Below are 18,671 nucleotides of genomic sequence, written 5' to 3' on the forward strand. Positions count from 1 at the left end.
TCTTTACATTTCTAAAACCTTTACATGTGGTTTCTTGCTGGAGTATCCTGAGGCTGTAAAATGGAAAGGAGAACTCCAGGTTGTAACTTGCAACCAATCTATGAGGTCCACAATGACACTGAAAACAGAGCACATCTGAAATTAAATATAAAAATACAATATATAAATGTACAAAATAACTGGTGACTTTAGGCCTCACCCCAAGTTTTACAGTGAGTGATACGGTTGCCTGCTGAGCCGCTCAACGAGCCGTCAGCGTGGGTTAAACTCTTCCCCACAGGCTTGTGAATGAGCTCGCTGTGTTATGGTGTTGGAGGCCAAAGTTGTGCTGCTGAGAGCTAAGGCAGGCTGCCAGCAGCGTGAAGCCGGCCAGCCGCACTCACTAAAGCTGTCATAACTCAGTTTCCAGCCGTCCCGAAACACTATGCAGGCGCAGGAGCCAAAGCAAACGGAAAGCGCGTTTGGCTCCGTCTCGCCAAAATGTCATTGTTAAGATATTCACTGAAACTGTGAGCAGGGAGCAGCAAGATCACTCTACCTGCCAAACACGGTGAAATATTTCCATTCTTAGAAATGAGGGGAGGAAAGCTGGTGATGTTTGAGAAAAACTACTCAAAAGAAGCAACACATAAGGTATCTGTCTAACAGGAATGCTGTCTAAGATGCTTTCTTCATATTCATCTTCTGTGGTTGCACTCAGTCCTACAAATATTTAGTTTTCCGCAAATCTGTTACCAGGCTTTTGGTATCAGAAGGTTTTGATTGGTTTGTTTTGGGGCTTTGTTAAAGCTGAGTAAAGATTCAAGGTGGAGATATTCAACACATGCAGCAGATCTACTAATTTCTGTTTTAAGATCTGTAAATCAGTTTTGTGTGTGTGTGGGTGAACAATTCCTCTCGTGTCTCCCTATCTTTGACACCATCTGTGGTAGTTTCATGTTGAATAAGTAAGCTCGAAGTTTTTATGTTTTTGAACGTAATCTTTCACACCATCAGATCAGTTTTGTCTTCAGTTTGACTTGTTTATATTATAATGATTTAAAAACTTTCTGTTACAAATAAAACAGTCTCACGCTGCAGGTGAAAGAACAGAAACTTGGCAAAGTCATAACATGAGATTTTATTTTATAGTGATTACATCTTTATTTTCATGAGAAAAGGTCATCTTTTTTTTAGGCATCGAATTTACTCATCTGTTACACGTTTTCATGGTTGATGGTCTGGTGTCTTTTTATTAGCTCCAGAATGAGAGATGTGCAAAGTGCAATCATGTAAAGTTAACCCAGAGAGCCGACACATCTGGGCCTAATCCGGGCTTCTTTTGGCACTTGTCGTGCTGGCGAGTGTCGTTTCTCAAAAACAGAACATCCTTGACCTCTGGCTGCGTTGTGGCAGCCATGCTAACCCCATGTTTATGCAGTCATTCAAGGCCAAAGAAAACTGCAGATGTGGGCCACATCTGGGCCAAACATTCGCTTCTAGCTGGGAAGCATCTTTGACTGGTTTTCCTCATATTTATTGCTCACATAAGGAAAATATTTTTGGCTATCATTTAGTCACTTTTGCTTAAATGTTTATTTAAAATTAACAGATGTCATAGTTGACAGACTCCTTGTGAGTTTTTTTAAGTGCTTATGTCAAAGTTTGACTCCAGAATAATCGAAAGTTTAAGCAGCTTATTGATTTTTATCTAAAGTTTATGACTTTCCTTTAATTGAGAGCCCCCCCCCTCCCCAAAATGTTTTCAACACACCTCACCCCCCCCCCCCCTCCCCAAAGCAGCTTCTACCGTAATATAAATCACAATGGAGAAGTGGGGGAGGCGGCAGTGGCAGTGGCAGCGGCGAGCGAGTCGAGCCGGGGTTTTCCATTGGTCCATTTATCAGTGGAAGTGGCACATTAATAAACACATCTCCCCAGAGGTGAGAGGAAGTAACAGAGATGAATATGGCTGCCAGTCCTGAACGGCGTCATACGAGCCGCTGCCGCCATCACCGATAACAGTAGGAAAAAAAAGAAAACCTCACCCCCACCACCACCATCAGCATCAGCATCAACCTGGGCTTTATCTGAGCTTCGTCTGGTTAAATGTCCAAATTAGCATCCAGCAACACCGGCCGCCCCTCAAACAGTAACAAACCTCCAGAGCTAAGATGTCCCTCGAGAATCGAGGAAATGTTTTTCCTCTTCTGTGGATTTGTTAGATCATCATTCAAATTCCATATGTCCCAGCATAAAGATGCCTCCTCCTCCTCCTCAAGTCTTTAAACAGGTAACATATGCTGCAGGACATACTTGGAAAGACCCTCTGAGCCCCATCGTTAATAAGCACGGCAGTGAAAGCAAACAAAGCAGAATTAATTGCTTGCTGAGCTCCTCGCTGTCGCAGGAAAAGCTCAACGTCAGAGCCTCTAGTTTCTGAGCCTTGGTGACAGGAAGTGAACCAGATGTGCTCCAGGAGTCCCCCCAACTGTTTCTTTGTAAGGAACAAGGACAGATTTTAACATTTATCTTAACAGCCCTTTTCCAAGCAGCATTTAGTGTCAGGTGTCCAATACAATGCTTTAATGTGCTTTAATTAACTCAGTTTTTGAGAACATTAGAGCCACCGTCAGTGGTGGAAAACTCATGGATAAACTCTTTCTTTAAATGTACATTTTTTAAATATTCCCATCTTTGAGGAAGATACCAGCTTCTTTCACTGTTATTATTTGGTAATTTGATGTGCAAAAATAAAGGGCAACTTTTAAGGCTTCCATTTGTTTTTGAGCAGCAAACAGATATGGCTGTGTGCACTATGTAGACTAGCCTAAAAACAGCATGTTGCAGATTAAGACCAGATTAACCTGCCACATTGTAGTCATTACCAGGGTTTCAGAAAACGTATTTGAATCTTCCCAGAGGCTTAGCTCTATACATGGTAATACCCACCATGATGTCACCCATGAGCTTGTTAACTCATATTTTGAAGTATTGTCTTCAGCATTGGGCTGTTTTTTTTTTGTTTGTTTTTTTAATCCAATTCACAGGGAAACGTGATATAACGTGCATATCTGAGTTTACCACCATTTCATTGACAGAGCTCAGAGATTCCAAGATTGCAGAGAGGGAGACACTGACACAAGATCTTTTAGGGAAAAAAAGAATTGAAAAGTTTATGAGCGGTAACAGATGTCATTCAGGATAATAGTGCTAATTATAAATATTGCTGATACCGTAATTTGTCAAATAATTGTGCTAATCTATGTGATGCACCGTTACAGTTTATGGGTGCAGCTTGCTAGCCAAGCTATACCAACCAGCATTAGCTCATAACTTCTTCCCATCCTTTCATTCAAATGTGGTCTGACTCAGAAACCCAACATGGAGATTGTTCAGTCTGCTCACTTTAAGGGTTCACCATGCCAGAAATACATGGGTGACATCATAGTGGCTACTGACATCTTTTATATACAGTTTGTGGGGATTGACTCACTCTGACTTCATAGGAAAAAAATATCTATAGTCTCAGGCTGAATCGTTTAAAATCTGTTTATTTACTTATGTCACATTAAACATTATTATTTAACCATAACACCTAAATACAGTCAGTGTGCTTCTCATTGTCTTCTGGACTAGCTGGTTAGGAAAAAAATGACAATTAAGCATGCAATGAGTTCTGTATGTCCGCCCAGTGTTACAACTTAAAGAAAAAGGAAGTTTGGAGCCTGTTTTACCTGCCTGAAGAAGAGTTTTGTTGTCTGAATTTACATGTCAGAGCTGAGATCGATCAGATGGTTCTGCATACATTTCCTTGCAGTTGAAATCAATTCTTTGTAAATTGCCCTCATTTAGCATCGTGAAGTCCAACCCAGACTGGGTGATGTTTATCTGGAGTAATTACGAGGAATTATTGCGGGAAGATTGATTGGTCGTGTCTGAATCTTAATGAGGTCGCCACATGTGGGCAGATGTGAGAGCTGCATTGGATTTCATGCAGACACATGTTTGGACTAAAGACTAAAGTTGTGAAATGTAATGATCAGACAGCTGCAGAGGAGGCTAATTCCCTGCTTCACTCTAAGGCCTGTGAGAATTGAAATGAGGGTTTTTCTCCAAAAGAAAACTTGGGAAAAAAACCATGTATTTGTCTGTAATTTAAGCCCTTCTCATGTTAATTTTTTAAAACAATAAACAGCCAGTACATGTTGACCTCTGTCAAACTCTCCCAAATCCAACCAAGAAACACATTGATTAAAAAATGTCCCTAATTTTTCTGATTTACGCAGAAGTCAGTTTTATTGATTACTGTTTAAACAGCACCAAATACATGTCAACGCTGTGATGCTGGGGATATGTTTCCCTCATTCTTCACCTTTGTGTCAGCCCATTAAGGACACATTTCATTGCAGTGCATTTGTATAAAATACAACCCATTACAGATGGTAAAGTGACCTGCCTGTGAGTATCAGGGATGTCTCAGTAGGATGAGGCACTTTGGGTACTCAAAGATTACACACATCAACCGAGCAACAGCACCTTTCAACCACCAAACAAACAGTTTCATATAGATGCATGTAAATTATGGTTTAACTACAGTTCTAAATGTGCCATCAAGGGACTAAGTCCTGTTATTAGCATATTAGCTTCCTTGTAAGAAAAACAAATTATTTACTGATGCTTCTTATCTACATGGACATAATAAATGTGGGGTCCTTTGTCCATTTGCTCAAATTGATTGAGTGCCATTGTGATGACAGCTGTTTTTAGATTAAAGGTATTGACCAGTGTCAGTGTTTTAGTCTCTGTGTTGGCTTTTTTCAAGACAGAAATGAACCTATCAGAATGACAGGGTAAGTTATCAGCTAACACAGACACCGATTCTTCCTAATTAAAAGCCAAATAAAATCAGAATTTTACTAAAACTGGAGGGATGGTCTGTTAGTACAATAACCACACAATAAGCCATATTATCTGTCAGCTGTGTTCCCCGTGTGCTCCCACTTCCCTCGTTAACCCTCTGTGTATTTATGTCTGTGTCTCCCTCATGACTGTGTGCCCCTCCGTGTTTCCTCGTGAGTCAGTTCCTTTATGACTTCACAGTTTAGTTTCATATTATTTTGTATCGCCTTAACTTCCGTCAGCAATAAAACTGTGTTTTGAGTTCATTCCTGCCTCCGTGAGCTTGCGTTTGGGTCCTCATCCTGCCTGCACACAGCCTAAACATGACAGCCTTAATGCAATTTAAATAGGTGAATTATAAAAAAAAATTATTCCCCTGTATAGTTGTCATGAGGGCAAATTAACTACATAGGCTAAAAATGTTTTTTTTATTAAGCTGTAAACACATTTATTTCTGCTGGAACTAAAGAAATTAAGTTGGACATTTTAAGTTTTGGAGCCCACCTCTAGTGGACATTAGCGGACCGGTTTATGTCCGACAATATTTTCACCTTTAAGGTGTTGCGGATAAATACAAAAAAATAAAGCCAGTATTGGTACCAAAAAAACAGAAGATTTATTCATAACACATGGGAAAAGACCCAGGGAAACCGAGTTAATGATAAAAATGATTAACAAAAATAACGATAAAAAAAACCCATACATTTCACACCCGAGCCTCAACTCTCGCGGCCCGGTATCAAACGACTCACAGACTGGTAGCGGTCCCCCGGGGTTGGGGACCGCTGACTTAGACTGTACAGTAAAGACAGTTTTCATATAATGTTATGCAAATCAGCATCAGCATGCATAACTGTTAAAGCCAGGTGGCATCAGTGTTATACTTTATTCCCTATGTAAAGACAAACTGAAACCCAGCCTGCAACTATTTGAATTCTCCCTCCACTGAAAGTGTTCTTTACTTATTTTAGGAAAGTAGGGAGTTGTAAAGCGAAATACCCTGAAAACATGGTGATTCTTCTCAGTGTTGTGCAATCAAACAACAACTAACCCCCTCGACCCTTCTCCATTTAAAATTTGTGTCACTGGGACAGATCCAGTCGGATGTAGGTCACTTATTCCAGACGATTGCTTCTACAGTGTAATTCCTGCATCCTTGAGGCTTGAGTTTATTGTCTAATATCTACAGTAATATCTGCCAGGCTCTGTTTGTGTCAGTGAAGAGATAGTTTACTATATTCGCTGTGAGCACTTATTGATAGGGCTGTTGTGAGTCCGCGGGGTTTTGGGTGTCACAGCGATGCTGCAGCAGCATCCATCACAGTAAGCATGCACTTCCACCCTCACCGCTTTAATGCCTCCGCCCCAAAATAGCACAAACAGCAGACACAGGCTGATTCTAAGTAGACTGCATTCAGGTGGAGAGTGACTCGTTAGATTTAAGAGTCTTTCCTTTAGACTCCTCTCACTGCTAACCTACATGTTACCAGTGTGATGGATAATATCACCTGTTCACCCACCTGTGTGTCATCCACAGTGTCGCGGTTCTCAAGCCCCAGACTGACGCCGCGGCTCAGCAGGAAAAGGGCGCTGTCTATCTCGCCGCTGTCCGACGCCAGCATCGACCTCCAGACGATGATCCGCACCTCGCCCAACTCCCTGGTGGCATACATCAACAATTCACGCTCCAGCTCGGCCGCCAGCAGCTCCTACGGACACCTGTCGGTCGGCGGGCTCAGGTATCCGCACCCACACTGATGTCAGATAACGTAACACCTGGATCTGTCACTCAAAGGTTCAGTTCCACTGAACTTAAACCTTCTCATGAGACAAGTTTTGATTCTTTATCTCAATCACTGAACCCTTGCAGTGTTTGATCGCCTTCTCAGACTGAACAGGTTTATTCCAGCTCAGGTGTCTGATTTTCTCTCTCTCTCTCCTGATTGGTTGTTATGTTGCAGAAGGGAAAAGCCACAAAGTTTTTTCTTCTTTCTTTCTGATTTTCGTTTTTAATTTTATTTCCTCAAATAATTAAAGAATGGAGGTTAACTGCACAGTAAACCAAAGTTTAATTTATTCATTGTAAATATAAGTATCAAGTTTTATGTTTACCGCTGAGATTCTCTTTTATACAAAAATCCTTTATACAAAAATTTCCTCTTGCAGCCCGTCCTTCCCCTTCCCTCACCCCATCAATCCCATGGCCTACCAGCAGCTCCTCTCCCAGCAGCGAGGCCTCAGCGCCTTCGGCCACACTCCGCCCCTCATCCAGCCGCCGCCCACCTTCACCACCCGCCAGGGGGCCCTCGGCCTCTCCTCGCTTCCTGCCTCCACCCACAACAGCGACCTGGTATCCAAGGTAAAGGGGCAAGGGTTTGATTCCACTTCGCATCATTTTCTCCATTTCATTGCCCCTCGCCGTCCTGCTTTCCTGTGTGATCTGTCATGTCCTCTCCAGTACAGGAGAAAAAAACTAATTTACAGAAATGAAAGAGGAGTTTGTGCTAAAGGAAGCTGTTCTGTACCTTTAAAACCATCAAATATGGTATCACACAGGGATAAATGTAAGAACCAGTGCACTTTATTTTAGAAGTACTGCAAGTGATTTTATTAATTCATTTAGTTTCTACACAAAGTCATATTTGCTGATAATTTTAGGTTCAGGTTAGTATCAGGATGCAGGTTAGAAATGATTTTTGTATTGTGTGGATGTTATTTGATGTCTGCGCTCCACGTGCTCTGGACCTTTTATGGAGTTCTGCTTCACAGATGGCTTGATTGAATTATTGATTGATTGATTAACTGGTGTGTGACTAAAATTAAACACATCCACATTTCTGAGGAATGCTCAAAGCTGAGAATTTAGTCTAAAAAATTTTTTCCCGTAACTTGATTCAGTTTTTTTCCTTTTCAGTATATTTTCCAGTCTTCACATATTTATATGTGTCTATAGAAGATGCTGTCATATTGATTTGGACAGAATTTAGCAGCAGTTTCTGTTAGAAACAAGTTCAAATAATCTTGAAGTGAATGAGAGCTTTTGGTTTTCCACCTCTTTTAAAGAAAAAATGCTTTTTAAAGATTTAAAAAAAAAAAATTGCTAAAAAAGCCCTACTTGTTCTTTTTTGTTTAACTTGTCACATAGGACCTGGTTCTGGATTCATTTTTCAGAAGTAATAATCTAATTTCTATTTTTTGTTGATTTTCAGCATTAAACTCTTTTTATTTGTTGCTAGTAAGGATTATTATTTTTTCATTTTTGTACTCAGTTTCTGGTAGTCGCTGCATTTTCCTTCTATAAAAGTCATTTTTTAAGCACATTTTCACTGGTTCAGTAACATCAGCTCTGTTGGCACATTCTTATAAGGCTGTTGTTAATTTTCTATTTTGACTAAGCAGACGTAAAATGTTTATTCTTACAGTATGACAGCTTCTTAGGTGGAAGTCATAAACACACCGACATCTGAATACTGTCATTACTAGATATTGTAGATTTCTTATACATTTTTATTTCTTTTGCCGTTTTAAAAAACAAGACTGTAAACATCTGCCTCGTATATTTGAATCAGTATTTAAAGTTCTTCAAACAAAAGACAGTTTTGTCTGGTTTGAGTTTAAATAAACAGAGAAAATAATATAAGTTTAAGACAGCTGTAAGCTGACAGAGTTTTGTGTACTCGAAGCTTTCTGGATGATTGAAGCCTCTGATTTCTGTGCGGTTGCAGGAAATTCCCCCTTTTTGTTCCCCAGGTATTTTTCTCCATGCCAGCTGCTGAAATAACTGTTTAGCCGAACCCTGAATTTTGCAGCTCCGGTTTCCAGCTGTTTGTTCTCACTGTAGATTTTGTTTGTCATCATCCCGCCCTCCGCTCGCTCACCGGGTCACGGCGCTCTCAGTGTTTTTATTTGCGGTGTCAGCCTCCGCACATGCTCGCAGTGTCCCCCTTGGAGGTAAACTCTCGGGGGCAAACCCATCATTTCTCTACTCCAACACTTGGTTTCTCTGTCTAATCTGGTCGTTTAATCTCGGAGTCTGGCTCAGATTACAGATGTTTGTGTGAGAGGTTAGGAAGGGCATCGTGTAGATCCTGCAGAAGGGAACAGGGGCCGGTGATTTGCCTTGTGTTATATTTTGAATTGGATTTGCCTTTTTTAGAGAGTTTTTCAGCTGAGAATATGAATTACTCTATGATAAATATAGAAATGTTTGCATAGTTTAATTTTTGTTCTAGTGGGGTTTTGTCTTGGTTGCTTGTTGTTGTTGTTGTTGTTGTTGTCACTATTTCATATAAATAATATTAAATCTACTCCACAGGGTGACACCATATTAATGCAAAAAATGTTAAATTTCAACTTAAATGCACTTAAAGTAAGTTAGTGTAATTTATATAACCCAGTATCACATGTAAAACAGCATAAAAACAATAAATAAATACAGTAAGAAAAAGTATTAAGTTAGAAAGTAAGAAAATTACAAATTAAAACAAACAAAAAATAAAATAAATAACAATAAATATATACACAAACAGAAGGAGAACAGCAGATAAATCACTCAAAATAGTAATATTGTCCTCCACGGGCTTCCGTACATCTTGAACTTTAGGTTACAGTAACCCTCCTGTAAAAATATGATTATTGTGCAGGAGTAACAGGATTTTTACTGGAGATAAACTTTTACTTCAATTCATTTAAATCCGTTCTAGATGTTCTTGCATAACATCTAAAGGTGTCTGATCCTGAATCTTTCCCCTCCTCAGAACCACAGAGGCGACTCGGCCGTCAGCAGCACAGTTGACCCTATGAACACCAAAAGGTCAAAGGTCAAGCCTGAAGCAGAAGGACTGAGGCCATCGTCTCCCTGTTCACCGGTACGAAAGAATAAGAGAAAAATGTGTTTTACTGCTTTGCATCAGGGTTATATGGAGTAAAATGACCTTTGAGTTAACTGAGACTTGAACTGTAAATAGATAATTTGCTCAACAAAGTCTGAACGTAGTTTCAGGAGTGAGTACTCTTTAGAAAGAGGCATTGTGTGGAAAGACGGGACTTAGTTTTGAAAGAAACTTTGGCGCCACTCATTAACAATGCTTTTAAAAAAGTCACGACCTTTTGTAATGAGTAATCAGATGTTTGTAAAATCAGGACCTTTTTTGGATCATGAGGTGACATTTTTGGACTGTTTTGAGAACCGTGGGAGTTTGGACAGGAAAGTGGGAACATTTGTTTGCCTTCACTCTCTGTGTCCTGATCCGTGGCCCCTGATGCGCCACAGCCTCCTGTGACCTTCTTGTAAATCGCATCTCGGATACAGAAAAACTCCACATGATAAGAGCTTTGCATCCATTCGTTTGGCTCCCCCTCCCTCTCCCTCCGCGGCCACTGTAAACTGTGCCAGAGCACTTCATTTTCATGAAATATTGGCCGGGCTTTATTGTCATGTGAGGAGCCTTTTCCTCTTCCTTTTGACAAATTTGCGGCTTCTCTCCGATAGCGAGGCAGGTTTGGGCGTGATGCATGGGGACGGCGGTGCGCGCAGTCGTCTTGGGGCCACCAGAATTGATGAAGATCGCGTGCGTGGGGCAGAGACAAACATGCTGCAGTCAGCACCTTGTGTGTCAGTGTGTGTGTGCGTCTTTGTGTTGGTGGAAGTGTACCGGGAGCCACGTGGGACAAACTACGTGTCAGTTTGTGTCTCAGACATGTGTGAGCGTCCCTGTACATTTGTCTTGGTGAGGACACTGAGCAGGAGAACATTTTAAACAGTGACACTTCCAGGAAGTGGGGACATCTGAGGAAAGTTTCAATTTTTTACAAAGTTGTGAACTGGAAAGTCTGGGAATTTTTTGGAACGCGAATATATATATATATATATATATATATATATATATATATATATATATATATATCATTTGGTTGGAATAATTGATCACAACTCTGGGACATTCTTTGATTTTTGTCAAAGTTGTGAAAGGAAAAGTGGGAACAATTTTGGAAATTCTGGAAGTTTTTTAGACAGTGAAAACTGGGGAAAGTGGAGGCGATATTTAGAAAACAGGGAAAGCTTTTATCAAACTGAAAGAACTGTTTGAGAAACACAGTTTCTCAACAGGTTTACCAGATTTGCCGCTGTTGAAGACGAGCCCGGACGCCTGATCACACACTCAGAAACACAAAGCTGACAATGTGAGATTTCAGTGTTTGGTTCATTTACGTTCACGCTGCTGAATTACAAGCTAACGTGGAGTTGTAAACAGAAGTCACGCGTGTGTGTTTGTGGTTGAGGTTGTCAAAACAAATCTGATGCCAACCTCTTCAACTTCAGTGAAGCATGATGGAGCGGTGCGAGCTTTAATCTGTAATTTACCATCTCTGGTGTTCGTGGCAGGTAAAACATATGAACAAACAGCTGAATGTGACTCCTAACAGCTGGGCAGTAAACGCTTCCACATGTGCTTGGTGCAAACAAGCCCTCAGATGAAGGCGAGAAAACGTGCTTATTTCAGTTCGAATAAATAACTCTCGGTGTTTTTCATTTATATTGAGAAAAATAAAGGACAGCTTGACATGTGTTTAACAGTGTTCGGTCTGGATTCTCTACAGAACCATCACAGTGGCTTGTTGGACCTGAAGGATGACGTGGATCGGGACGATTGTAAGCAGGAGCCCGAGGCTGTTTACGAAACCAACTGCCACTGGGAAGGCTGCACCAAAGAGTACGACACGCAGGACCAGCTGGTCCACGTAAGTGTACGACTGCAAAAAAACCACCGTCTGCAAACTGATAAATATTCTGACATCTCAACACCTTTGCTAACCTAAAAGAAATGAAGCTGACAGAAAGATTTGTCCTGAAACCATAAAAATCAGGCCAATGAAAACCCTATCTGCCTCTTGAATAAATACCATATGATCAACGTAGCTTCTGAAAACTCAGATAAAGATATTAAATCTAGACTATTAGAGTTTGGTTTGGCTCAGTTGTGGTTAAAAATCAATCAGTTTAAATTCCAACAATGAGAATGTCAAATCTGAATGTTATTAGTCAATTTTTCTTGCATCATTCACACATCATGCACCAAGCACTCATTTAAAACAAAAGTAAAATATGAAGGTCCCAGAAAGTTGATTCTGTTCATCTGGACATAGCTTTTTCAGTGGGGGAAGATATAAAATATGATAGATAACTGCGACTCAAACTGTATTCTATATGAAACTCTGTTGTTGCTTAACAGGTTAAAATGACTCCTGTTTAGACTGGTGACCTTGGTTGGGTTCCTCTTGTGGCAGCCAAACTATGGTCTCCTTAAACCTGACCAAACAAAAATTAGAACCATAAAAATTATGATCGTCACATATTATATACAAACCTCAGTTTCCCTGTGAACATCCAACACATTGTTATGCCACAGCATGAACTACTGCCATTCTGGCAGATACTGCTGCTGACAAAGAGAGAAGTACTGCCCATGATTCAATAGCTTGTTGAACCACCTTCAGCACCAATAACTTGAGGTAATGGTTTGCTGTATGACTTTATCGGTCTTTCACATCATCGTGGAGTCAATCTTCTTTGCAACATTACTTCAGTACATTGACTTTTGCCACTGAAACACCTTTATCATTGTCTTTTTCAGTCATTCTGTTGTATATTTGATGCTGTTCTTGGGATCATTGTATGCTTTACCCATCAAACAAAAGGCTCACATTTGACTCTGGAATACTTTGGTATACAGAAGAGTTCATAGTTGACTTGATGGCTGCAGGGTGTGCAGACTGCTGTGTTTAGTTTTGTGCATTACGACCAAACGTCTCCATTATGGTCTGACCTATCCAAAGGACATTGTTGCTGAACTCTTTTGTTTTGTTCAATGCAACATTATAAACCTAAGCTTGTTCAGTCTTTTTCTAAGTGTGCTGTCATGAGCTTTAACATTCAACATGCTAACTGAGGCCTGTAAAGTCTGAGATGTACCTCTGAGATGTATTGCACGTCTGATCTTGCTGGGATTCCCACTCCTGGATAGTAGTATTGTGTAGTATTGTGTTAATACACACCTGAATGCTGCACATCAGAAAACTGACAAAACCTCTGCTTTTGTAGAGGTGCTCTAGCTTGATGATGATCAGTTAATCGAGCTAATTTACTTTCTCACTTAATTTCAGTGGAAGCAGTGAGCTTGTGCTTAGTTTTTCACAGGACAGCAGAGAGTCTCCAGTTTTGCAGATGATAAATCATTTGAAATTTGGCCTGCTAAGTTACCAGATGGTTTGGATGGCTAGCTGACCTTTTCCACTCAAGAGATGGAATACTAGTGTTAGCTTTATGGCTGTAAAAAACAATCTGCATTAGCTGTGTTCTCCTACCTAGAGAAATAAGTTAACTAAATATAACAGCAACATTACTTCGATACAAATAAGAGTTGAACGTAGGTGCTGTAATGTCTCCTATTTGGTCCTGACATTATGAAGCTGCAAGTTTAATGCCGACCTTACTGGAAGACAACTCGGGATCAAATTTGATACTGAAAATGAGAAAATCTGCCCTGAAACAAGGGAAATAAAATCTTTTAATTCCTAAAAACTAAATGTTGACTTTCTGTTCCAAAGGTCAGGAATGAGCTCTTTGATCATCTACGTGAACATCTACCTGGACACTGAAAACAACCTCTGTGTTCATTCAGTTCTTGTACATGCTTGTTTTGAGTTTTTCCTCTGGCTGACGAGCTGACCTCCAAACCATCATCGCTTTCATTTTTTCTCATCGCAGCACGCAGAGTCTTGGCTGAAAGGGTCTTAGGCATTCCTCAGTTGCAGTGAAGCAGAGAGAGAAAAGAGGCAGCAGAGTGAGGAGGATTAGTGAGGGTCCTGCAGGGCTGGGAGGCTGCTGTCCATCATTCATTAAACCCCGATTCTTCTGTCCATCTGAGGAAAGTCTCACATAAACCAGCTCTGTGACCGTTTACAGACTTTTAAAGCTGCTATGTGTGGCATTTTCAAACACCGGAGCTTCAGATTCAACATGATTCTGATGCTTTGATCGCAGCGCTGTAAACAAATGAGTCTGTGGTCGAGGTAATTGTCAGCTGTGCCCTTGTTTTTTACAAATCGAGACCACATTTCCTGTAAACTTCATTAGATCCTATCCTCTCCCTGGCAGAGCTCCACTCATTTGTTTTCTTTAGATTCAAGGGTAAACATGTGAGGAATCATTTTTCCATTGATCAGTAACATGATCAAAACCTGTGCTCACTGGCTGTATCTGCATACAAAGACACAGCATGGAGGTGGAAAGTGGATGGATACACTAGTCTTTACCGCGAGATATCAGCAGGTGACTCATCCTAACACCACTAATATCAGTCCTGTGGCTTCTCAGAGGAATTTGGTTAAATCAGTACTTTATGTAATTGAAGGAAGTTTTTTGGGGGACTTGTCTGGAATAAATCATGTAAGCATATTTCCCAACATTGCTGGCAGCTTATTTAAAGGAAGAATTCATCCCAAAATCCATTTTACATATTTTTCTTCTGATCTGTAGTGATGCTCGTCCGTCTAGATAGTTTAGGCGTGAGTCGTCCAGTTTTTGGGACATCAGCAATTTTGGCTTTTTGAAACCAAATGCTTGACTTTAATTTGGGATCATAGTTTACATCATCAAATCACCAACCTTCTGATTAGCAGATGACCCAACTTTAGTCATAAATACAACAATCCTCAGACCAGTAAACGCAGTGATATTCTTAAAAAAAAACTAAATTTGGACTTATTCATTTCCATCAAAGTGAGCAGTTGGAGACAGCCAGAACAGTCACAGGTTCACGATCCCTACTTTATGCTCTCTGTTATTAAAAATCCACAACTGTGTAGGGGCTACAGCATGTGGGAACTATTTTCTTTCACTGTCTACATCCACTACACATAGGAAGATTGTGGCTCACCTAAAGGTGCACACGACATCCTTACACAAATATATGCACGATTCCTTCTGCACAGTGACACATATAGCAAATGTTATTCGGCAGAAAAAAATAGTTGATGCCTGTAGTGATTTCTGAAAAGAGACAGTCATCGGGTCTTCAAGTGCATTTTACTTTAACTATACTGGTGAAAAGGCAGAATTTCTGACAGCTGATAGCTTTAAAACAGATACCAAATCAAACTAGAGCATGAGGAAAGAATAGATCATTTATTTTGGGGTTGAACGGTCCTTAAAAGAGGAAGTCAAGCAGTTGTAATCACGAAAATAATTGTGTTTGTGCAAATATTACAACAAACTGTCTTCCGCTTGGGTTAGATAATCAGGTAAGTCAATAACCTTCCACGGGAGGCTCTATTGAGTTTTTGAGGGCATTTTATTCTCTCAAAAATCTGTTAAAGCAGGAATAAATTTGAGGTTTCAAAGACACATAAGAGAAAAAAAGGTCAATTTTGAAAACACTCACAATAAAAGGATGAAGCTTGTCGAAAATGCTAAGAAAAAATATGATTTATTTTAAGAAGAAATGGTTTTTAGTGAGCTGTCTGATTTCGCTCTTTAACCCATGTTCATTTCCACTGTCGCAGGCAGTCTACGTATTCCCAATTAGACTTTCATCTGCTGCAGCCTTCCTTTGAGATTTCCGCTGATAAGATGGATTTCCACAGAAACATTAAACCGGGAACAACGTGGGAGCCTCTTAGTGGACAGCTCTCCCCAGAAAACCCTCTCATTTCTCTGTGTGTGTGTGTCCCACAGCACATCAATAACGACCACATCCACGGAGAGAAGAAGGAGTTCGTGTGCCGCTGGGAGGACTGTTCGCGGGAGCAGAAGCCCTTCAAAGCTCAGTACATGCTGGTGGTTCACATGCGCCGACACACGGGGGAGAAACCACACAAGTGCACGGTGGGTAACGGATGGCCTCTGCGCCCTCTTCAGGCTCCCACAGGGCCCCTCATGCTCTCTAAACACCAGCAACTGCACATATGCACACATCTGGAAAACACACAGATTTCTTCAGACTTCCTCTTACTGAAGCATTCATCATTTTACTGTCAGATTAAAAGAATTTGTACCCACACAACATCTGTAAACCCCTGGTTTTGACCCAAACCCCAGTTGATGGATTTATAACCTGTAACAGTATATTTAAGTTTTGTTCCAAAAAAATTGCTAAACTGCTGCTTTGCAACCAACTGGTCTCCAACTGGTTTTTCTGCCTGTGTGACTGAAGCTTTAATCATAATTATCAGTCTCACGATATGATTTAAAGTCTTTACTTGTATAAATAGAAGTGAATATCTACTTTTAAAGTACCACACAAATATTAGGATGTCCACTATGAAGGCCTTGTGTTACCCTGTTGGTTATTTAACTGTTTATCCAGACAGTTATCTGTGTTTTGTCTTTATTTTTTTGCTGCCATTTGTTTGTTAGAGTCACTTAATTATTTCCTGTCTTCCTGTGCAGTTTGAGGGATGCTCTAAGGCCTACTCCCGCCTGGAGAATCTAAAAACCCACCTGCGCTCGCACACCGGCGAGAAGCCATACGTCTGCGAGCACGAAGGATGCAACAAAGCCTTTTCAAACGCCTCGGACCGGGCCAAGCACCAGAACCGGACGCACTCGAACGAGGTACAAAAGACTTCTCCGCTCACTGAAACTTCACACAGACTCTCTTATGGAGCTGCATAACAAATTCTCTCAGAGCGCTGCGATTGAAGTGGTGGAGATGTGAGGCTGCAGGTAGTGACAGCAGTTCACCTCCGCCTCAGGTGAGCTGAAGGCTTCATGTTGGGCAGCAGGTTTGTTCCTTTGTGTCTGTACGAAGTGGTGCCAGCACCCTTTGTGTCCCCCTGTGCAAGTCTTGCAGACATTTGTGAGTAAATAATGAGGTGGAGGCATAATGAGCTCCACGGCCCACAATGCATTAGGGCGAATCATGCTTGCCGCCCCTGCAGGAGCCAGACCACCTGCAGGAGCAGAAAATGAATCCTGGCAGTGTTTCAGAGCGCTCAGTGGGACTGCAGAGTGGGAATTCGGCATCGCTGCAACAGCCCACGGTCACACTGAGCTGCTCACATGCAGCTCAGATACAACTCAATAAAAAAAGGTCCGCAGCATTAGAGAGGGAGTTAAAACCTGCAGGTTGCCTCTGACTGCTGAGAAATCCCAAAGTCACTGATTGTTTCTGCTGATTTCCTCATTAAACGTTCAGTGCTAACAGCTGTTGACAGCAGATCTGCACAGCCTGCTGGAGTCACAGTTCACTATGTACCCTCACAGTGAATATGCAGGCTCTAATGACCGTATATATAAAGATGGATGTGGCCACCATAACATTTGGGAACTGCAGTTTTCGGTAGTTTTCAGTCTTTTATTTCAGCATTGAATGATTTTTTCTCTGCACCTACAGAAACCTTACGTATGTAAGATCCCCGGGTGCACCAAGCGCTACACCGATCCCAGCTCTCTCAGGAAGCACGTGAAGACAGTGCACGGCCCTGAGGCCCACGTCACCAAGAAGCAGCGCAGCGACCTGCCACCCAGACCACTGCCACCCCGGGAGAACAGCGAGAATGAGACGGGTCCAAGAGAGCGAACCCACAGGGAAGACAAAATATTGGATAACAGCTCCCCCAGAGGTGTGGAGGACTACCTGCAGGTCAAATCCATCAAGACAGAAAACTCTATGGTAAGACCGCTCAAATCTGCACACACACACACAGGGGCACAAAGTTAGACGAGTTATGTACTGCATGCTGACTTTACTACACAGCTTTTGATTCTAACAACTCTAGTATAAACCTCTTTTGTTTAATGAAGTATTTCTCTTATTTCTCTTCTTTTAGTCCAGCATGCCTTTTTGTTCTAACCTTTCTTCAGCTTCCTGCCTCATTGTTTTCATTTCTCTCTCCTTTCTGACTTTCCTTATGGACAGACCTTACTGAGGTGAGCTCATCTGTGGCTTATAACTATTGTACATTATTTAAAGTCCTTTTTATTTACCATCTTTCAACTTCCTTCCTTTCCATTGCACTGATTCACTTCCAAAATTACATTATGACCAAAGAACAGCAGCTTCAAAGTCCCAAACACCTCCAGATTTATTCTCCCCACTCTTGTTGTAAAGCCATCTTGAGTTATGCCTCATTACCCTCTCCCATTCCTTTCCTCATTTTCATTCCAAGGTGCCAGATTTTCTTGTAATGTTTTAAAGTGGCCGTGAGCAATATTAGTTCAGGCTCTTTGAAGGTCTTTCAATTTTTTTTTAAACACTGGCTACTTTTTCATTAATTTTAATTCCATTCCTTGTACCTGTCCATTTCCAGAGGATTGTTAACTCTCAACAGAAGAAACAGTGTTGTGTCTACACCAGGGTTGTCCTTGATCCAACACAGCTGATTTAAATGGCTAAATGACGTCAACATGTCTTGAAGTTCTCCAGAGGGCTGGTAATGAACTAATTATTTGATTCAGGTGTGCTGACACAGGGTGTCAGCACACCTGAATCAAACAAGTTAACAAAGAACACATTTTGAATTGCATCTTTGGCCACTTTATTACGAGCTGCCTGTCACATAAACACATAATTTATGTGCCAAAGACAGACCAAAACAAAATAGAATTTTTGCACCAAGGTGATTCCCAAAGAGCTATTAGCTGAAAACTTGCCATAACTCATCATGGTGTGCAGTGTGTCCTTGAAAATATTAAGATGTATGTGGCCCTTCACTGAAGCCTCATCAGAAATGGTCTCAGTGGAAGTTTGGCTGATAAGAAGCCATTTTTAATGAAGGGGACCAAGGAG

General features: G+C 41.0%; 1 protein-coding gene across 1 annotated transcript in view; it reads left to right on the forward strand.

Moving 5' to 3' along the window:
• The window catches only part of LOC146607998 (transcription activator GLI2.L-like), an 80,136-nt gene that overhangs the window by 56,058 nt on the left and 5,407 nt on the right, over nt 1-18,671 (forward strand). Inside the window, exons 5-11 of the mRNA XM_085347228.1 lie at nt 6,419-6,620; nt 7,048-7,240; nt 9,639-9,749; nt 11,482-11,622; nt 15,617-15,766; nt 16,331-16,495; nt 17,277-17,555. Of these exons, the coding sequence (XP_085203354.1) occupies nt 6,419-6,620; nt 7,048-7,240; nt 9,639-9,749; nt 11,482-11,622; nt 15,617-15,766; nt 16,331-16,495; nt 17,277-17,555 (1,241 nt within the window). The remainder of the gene's footprint in view (nt 1-6,418; nt 6,621-7,047; nt 7,241-9,638; nt 9,750-11,481; nt 11,623-15,616; nt 15,767-16,330; nt 16,496-17,276; nt 17,556-18,671) is intronic.

This window comes from Diplotaxodon limnothrissa, linkage group LG23, assembly GCF_057381915.1.
Source record: "Diplotaxodon limnothrissa isolate DT_005_m linkage group LG23, D_limnothrissa_male_GT1.1, whole genome shotgun sequence".
NCBI classification, from domain to species: Eukaryota; Metazoa; Chordata; class Actinopteri; order Cichliformes; family Cichlidae; genus Diplotaxodon; species Diplotaxodon limnothrissa.